This window comes from Rhinopithecus bieti, unplaced genomic scaffold (assembly GCF_001698545.2).
Source record: "Rhinopithecus bieti isolate Rb0 unplaced genomic scaffold, ASM169854v2 scaffold_34281, whole genome shotgun sequence".
In the NCBI taxonomy this organism is placed as follows: domain Eukaryota; kingdom Metazoa; phylum Chordata; class Mammalia; order Primates; family Cercopithecidae; genus Rhinopithecus; species Rhinopithecus bieti.
The window spans coordinates 668,731-675,652 of NW_016814762.1; the positions used below are offsets into that span (position 1 = coordinate 668,731).

At 42.1% G+C, this 6,922-nt stretch overlaps 1 protein-coding gene across 1 annotated transcript in view; it reads right to left on the bottom strand.

Moving 5' to 3' along the window:
• The window catches only part of NFATC3 (nuclear factor of activated T cells 3), a 160,956-nt gene extending 154,034 nt beyond the window's left edge, over nucleotides 1–6,922 (bottom strand). The window contains exon 1 of the mRNA XM_017852188.1: nucleotides 6,468–6,922. Coding sequence (XP_017707677.1) covers nucleotides 6,468–6,570 — 103 coding nt within the window. The 5' untranslated portion in view covers nucleotides 6,571–6,922. The remainder of the gene's footprint in view (nucleotides 1–6,467) is intronic.

Here is a 6,922-nt window from a genome sequence, read left to right on the forward strand (position 1 = left end):
TTTTTTTTGAGAAGGAGTCTCACTCTGTCACCCAGGCTGGAGTGCAGTGGCCAGATCTCAGCTCACTGCAAACTCCGCCTCCCGGGTTTACGCCATTCTCCTGCCTCAGCCTCCCGAGTAGCTGGGACTACAGGCGCCCGCCACCTCGCCCGGCTAGTTTTTTGTATTTTTTTAGTAGAGACGGGGTTTCACCGTGTTAGCCAGGATGGTCTCGATCTCCTGACCTCGTGATCCGCCCGCCTCGGCCTCCCAAAGTGCTGGGATTACAGGCTTGAGCCACCGCGCCCGGCCAAGGCAAGTCATTATTATAAGTTGATTCTACAGCTTACTCTAAATTATTATCTTGAACGCTTAAGATACAGGCCTTACTTAACCTCCACAACTTCTTGGCTATGTATATAATACCCAAGTTTTAACTTTTATATCACCTAATAAAACTACTACAGTATTACTTCTAATAGTTAAGAATATATGCCAAAATATCCTTTCTGGATTGGCAAATAGGAACACCTAAGAAAGTACAGGAACAGCTCTTGCAATGATGAACGTTTTTAACAAAAACATGACAATGAAATTATTTCCTCAATTTTTCCCCATACTTGCTGAAACACATTTTTTCACTAATGTAGACCACAAAATTCTGTCAGTTACCCCCAGAAGCATCTTTGACACATCAGGAAATGTGTCAAAGAAGCAGAGTATTATTCTTCCAAATGAAATGTTAAAATATTTACCATCGACTCAGTCGTCTAATACATATTCTCACCACAGAAAACGCTGACCTAAGGTATGAAAATAAAGCTACTAAGCAGCATCCAAAACATCCTTCACAGTACCTAATGGGCTGTACAAACACACCATTAGATTTCTACAAGAAACCAAGCAACTTCCTCCTTTTCATACTGATTTAAATATCCAATTATATACTTAAATGTTTAGCAAATCAACCAACTTTCATACTGTACTAAGAACTTACTTCAAGAAAGTGGAAAAATATAACTAAAAGTGTATTACTTTCGGTATTTGATAAAATATAAGAGGTAAGTAACATTTAAAAGACTGGAATTAAACAGATAAAAATGTCTTAAGACCAAATATTCTAACTCATGTAAGGTTTAAATTGCTGAATCTCTCACCTGCCCTAATCTCTTTTTTTCTTCTTTTTAAACTGCTACTGTTTCTAAATGCCCTACTATCTCTCAATGTTTTAATTTAGCATGTGGAGAAAGGTCTAGGAAAGAGAAGGAAGTAAAAACTAGCCTATTCGTGTGTGTGCGCGCGCATGTGCGTGTGTGTGTGTGTGTGTGTGTGTGTGTGTGTGTGTGTTTAAAGAAATGTTGGCTGGGCGCGGTGGCTCACGCCTGTAATCCCAGCACTTTGGGAGGCGGAGGCGAGCGGATCATGAGGTCAGAAGATCGAGACCATCCTGGCTAACACGGTGAAACCTCGTCTCTACTAAAAATACAAAAAAAAAAAGTAGCCAGACGTGGTGGCATTCACCTGTTGTCCCAGCTGCTGGGGAGGCTGAGGCAGGAGAATGGCGTGAACCCTGGAGACGGAGCTTGCAGTGAGCCGAGATTGCGCCACTGCACTCCAGCCTGGGTGACAGAGCAAGACTCCATCTCAAAAAAAAAAAAGAAATGTTAGGGGGGAGTGTGTGTGTGTGTTTAAAAGAATTTTAGTTACCACCACTTAAATAGGACCAGGATTGTGCTAAGTGCTTTAAATACATTATCTCATTTACATAAGATAAAACAAAAACCTTGACTACAAATGATCAATAAAAACTGAAAAGTGAGAAAATAAAATTATCTAAGAGACAGTAAACTGGATCAGATCTCCAAGCACTAAACAAAGTAAAAACATTGTTGATGGCCGGGCGCGGTGGCTCAAGCCTGTAATCCCAGCACTTTGGGAGGCCGAGACGGGCGGATCACGAGGTCAGGAGATCGAGACCATCCTGGCCAACATGGTGAAACCCCGTCTCTACTGAAAATACAAAAAACTAGCCGGGCGAGGTGGCGGGCGCCTGTAGTCCCAGCTACTCGGGAGGCTGAGGCAGGAGAATGGCGTAAACCCGGGAGGCGGAGCTTGCAGTGAGCTGAGATCTGGCCACTGCACTCCAGCCTGGGCGACAGAGCCAGACTCCGTCTCAAAAAAAAGAAAAAAACATTGTTGATTAAATTATAGGACAATTTCTAGGAAAGGTTCCTCAACTTGCCATATGAAAAAGTTGTATATTAAAGGAATATCTGAAAAAATTACACATATCTTATCATCGAGTAAACCTCTTACAAAAATATTGTAGCTAAGATATTTCTCCCCTTTAAAAAAACAGCAGTAGATAAGATACTACACATAGTATACAGCACATTCCTTCCAGTAAATCTCATTCAGGACTAGAAAGTCAATATTTAGTAATGAACCCTGAGAATGAAACTCTGAATTTGCAAAGTACAGATTATTATAACATCAAACTTAGAGATAAACAATCACTACACTAAAATAGAGTACCAGAGGCTGCCCTTTATAATGGCAAATAATGTTAATGGAATACATTAAACATGTACCTATTTTAAATTCCCTATTTACTGCTGAGGTATATCATCTATTTAGAGTTAGATATTAAGTAAAAGAATGTTTAAAAAATAGTTTAGTTCATTTTTAACTGGAGAAATCAGAGACAGCACTGTCATCTTATATTTTAAAAAACAAGGTAGGCTGGTCTGATGGTAGTGAGTAATTAGAATGTATTAACATTAATGTCACTAAAGTTGGTATACAATCCCCCACTGCTAAATGTGACTGTCTGAAAAAAAAAAAAAAGAAGAAAGCTAAAGACTCTAGGGTCTTAAATTTTCTTTAATAGAAAAAAAATCTCAAAATACCTCTGCAAACAACAGTCTTAAGTCAGTCTTCAGTCACAAATGTATACAACATACAACATTATCAAGCATTATCAAGTCCATCTCACATCATCTAATTTGCACTTTACCAAGCTTGCTTAGGACATTCACCAAATTCAGCCCTTGGCCTGTCCTCACTCTCTATACAGTCACCTCACTATTTTTTTTTTTTTTTTTTTTTTTTTTTCCTTTTGTGGAGAACGGGGTCTCGCTGTATTACCCAGGCAGGTCTTGAACTCCTGGGCTCAAGCTATCCTCCCGCCTCTGCCTCCCTGAGAGCTAGGATTACAGGCGTGAGCCACCGCGCCCGGCCATCACCTCACTACTTTTCAAAAATCTTCTCACTGTATGGAAATTTAGTTGTGATACAAGTACTCCCAAACCTTTAGAGATGTAAAACCACTGCAGCCCCAAATTACCAAGATGTAATTTATGGAACTAATCAATAAAAGCCAAAGAACTGAAACAACTCTCATCAGTTTCCTTTACCACGAAAAAGCAGTGAGCAATGATTCAGAACTTAAGTGTTATTTATTCACTTATTTAACAAAATATTGGGACTGTGTGCAGTGGCTCACACCTGTAATCCCAGCATTTTGGGAGGCTGGAGTTCCAGACTAGCCTGGGCAACATAGTGAGACCTCCGTCTCTATTTAAAAATATATATATTGGGCCGGGTGTGGGGGCTCATGCCTGTAATTCCACCACTTTGGGAGGCTGAGGCAAGAGGATCACTTGAGGTCAGGAGTTTGAGACCAGCCTGGCCAACATGGTAAAACTCCGTCTCTACTAAAAACACAAAAGGTAGCCAGGTGTGGTGGCGCACTACTGTAGTCCCAACTACTCGGGAGGCAGAAGTGGGAGAATCACTTGAATCCCGGAGGTCTAGGCTGCAGTGAGCTGAAATCACGCCACTGCACTCCAGCCTGGGCGACAGGGCGAGACCCTGCCTCAAAAAAGAAAAAAAAATACATATATATATATATTATATATGTAAAAGAACTGTGCTAGGCACTGATAATATAACTGAAAAAGATACAGACACTATACCTGACCTCAAGGAACTTCCATTCCAGTGAGGAAGAGAACCCAAAAATGAGTTCGGCAAACACAATGATACAACCCAGCAAGGATCTGAATTCTACCAACAATTTTATTCTTATTTTCCACGTTACTGCATATATTATCCTAAAATCATTTCAGTGAATCCACTTTGTTCCTTCAAACTACATACTCATAATTATGCTTAGTAAAATGAAAAGTTATTCTGTGAACAAATAATTCTGAAAACTTAGCTGTGAATATATAACACATCCTCAACAGAATTTCAAAATTAATTGCTGTGTGTTCATAGAAGCACTATTCACAATAGCCAAAAGGTAGAAAAAGCCCAAATGTCCATCAATTGGTGAACAAATTGTGTTCCTTTATACACATACACACACACACACACACACACATACACACACACACACACACGATGGAATATTATTCAGCCACAGAAAGGAATGAGGTAGTCAGACACAAAAGGTCACATATTATATTATCCTATTTACATAAAATATCCAGAAGAGGTACCATAGAGACAGATCCCAGACTGGTGGCTGCTGGGGATTGGGAAGAGGAAAGGGAAAATATGGGGCAACTGTTTAATGGATACTGAGTTTTCTTTTGGATGAATAAAATGTTTTAGAAGTAGACAGAAGCAGTAGCTGCACAACACTGAATGCATTAAATTGTTCACTTTAAGAAGGTTTGTTTTTTCATATGTATTTTGCCTTAATATTTAAAAAAAACTTTTAAAAAATTACCGCTTAAAATATTTTAAAGTGGACTTTTTGTCACAAATAAAACTGTGGATGTTTACCTTTGGAAATTTCAGTTATAAATCAAGTTACAGATAACTCCTTTTAGATCTATTTTAATAGCAAAATGGCTTTTGTGTATGGCAAAGATCATTAAAAATTTTTTTCATAGCTTTGAAATGTTATTCAATATTTTGGTTGTATATACAATTCCTACTTATGTAGTCACTCAATTCCTTTATTATTCATATGTTTGGTTAACACCCTTACTGATCATATATTTGTATATAATGTGCTTTAATCAAGTTTGTGCCCAATAAAAGTTTGCTGACATCATCAACTGTTTATCTCTTTTACAATAAAAATACTCAAGCTGTTTTTCTTTCAAGTCCCGATAATCTAGGTACAATTCAATGCTACATTCTTCACATATGCCACTTTTCTTGTTTCTTCCTCTACTACAAAATGCATCACCATTCACAGATTTCCTAGTAGCACAGTTATTACTTGGACTATGTGTCTCCTCCAACTACTTCCCAAACTCCTTAAGGAGCCTCAGTCCTCTGCATCATCATCATAACACTACAAGGTCCGTAAGAGTGGTTCAACGTAATAGGTGCTCAAATTATGTGAATGGAATTGAAAATAAACGCAGCCAACACATAACTATTATAAATTATGTACTACAGTGAAAAAGACATCTAGCATATTAAGACTAAAAGGACCGACAAAATAAGTACCGCCTAGAGAATCCTCATGCCTCACGTTCAGGTATGTTTTTCAATGCAACTCTACAGAATAGTCTATCGAACATCAATATGAACATTAAGAAATTCACCTCACACCAGGCAAGAAAAAATACCTTATCCATTTCCTTTGTGAAGTTCGTATGTATATGTAACAGGGAAACTGAACTTAATGAACCACAGTATTCCAAACCAGGTCACAAAAGACCTCTAAGTCCCCAGTCATCCTGTTTCTATTTCCTGATTGGTCTGACCTGCAAGCATTATGGTGCTCAGCTTGCCCAAGTCAAGATTTCCTTTAAAATATCTTCCAAGGAGAGGTTTTCTTTAAATAAAATCGACTTCTAGAACTTTCCAGGAAAATTACGAAAAAAGCAACCCGCGATTAAAAAAAAAAAAAAAATCTTCCGGAACACTTTATTCAAGTAAGGAAATCGAGTCTCCAGAAAAGTCCCGTTACAGTTACACTTCGAATTAACTGTGGGTCATAAACTTGCACGAGTGGACGTTAACTCGAAAGCATTACTCTCCTAGCAAAGTAGACTTAAAGAAACATGTGCGTGATTTTTAGAGGGGTCCTACCGTAGAAAAATAAGCATCTTTCAAACGTAAATTTCAAGAAACGACCTAGAATAGATGAAAAACCCAGTGCGCTAACAATTCACAGGGACAACATTTTCCTTGCAACACACTGGCCAAGCAGCAACAACCAGAGGCTACTTGGGCAGCAGCCCGGACCCTGGCCCTCCAAACCCCGATCGTCCCGGAGTCGAGTTCCCCACTAGTTTGCTTCCAGCCAAGCCCGCCACCACTTCCATGTCGCAGCGACCCACACGCCTCCTCAGCGATTTAAATCCGTTTTTAACTCACCACACACACACGCGCGCGCCCGCGCGCACACACACAAGGGGTTATCGGTCTCCGGTCATCCAAGGGAACAGGGAGGGAGCGAGAGATCCTGCGACCGAGAAGCGGGGTCGCTCCACGGTCTCGCCTGGCCCGGCACCCACCTGCAGGCCGCGAGCCCGGGGGCGGCGGTGCCGGCGCCCCGTCCTCGCCAAAGACGAGTTTGAAGTCGAGCTCGTCGTGGGCGCCACAGTTTGCAGTAGTCATCGGCGTGGCTCAGGGTGCTGCGGCTCCTCCTCAGGCGGCGGCGGCGGCGGCGGCGGCGGCGGCAAGCGGCGGCAGCAGCTCCTTAACGCCGCTTCATGCCGGGCCGCGCGGGCCAAGAGGTCGCGACTCCACGGCAAACTTTCCGGGCGGGGCCCGCGACGCCGAGCGTTCCGTTCCGAACTAGAAAGCTGGCCGCGCGCCGAGCAGCACCAGGAGCCGCAGCCGCCCGCCACCGGTGCCTAAGCCTCCACTGTCGCCTTAGCCAATGTTCCCCGCCCCCCCACAGTCGCCGCCACCGGCGCCGCGGGCGCGCTCTCGCGCCCTGCCGCGCGCCCGGCCCCGCCCCCTACGC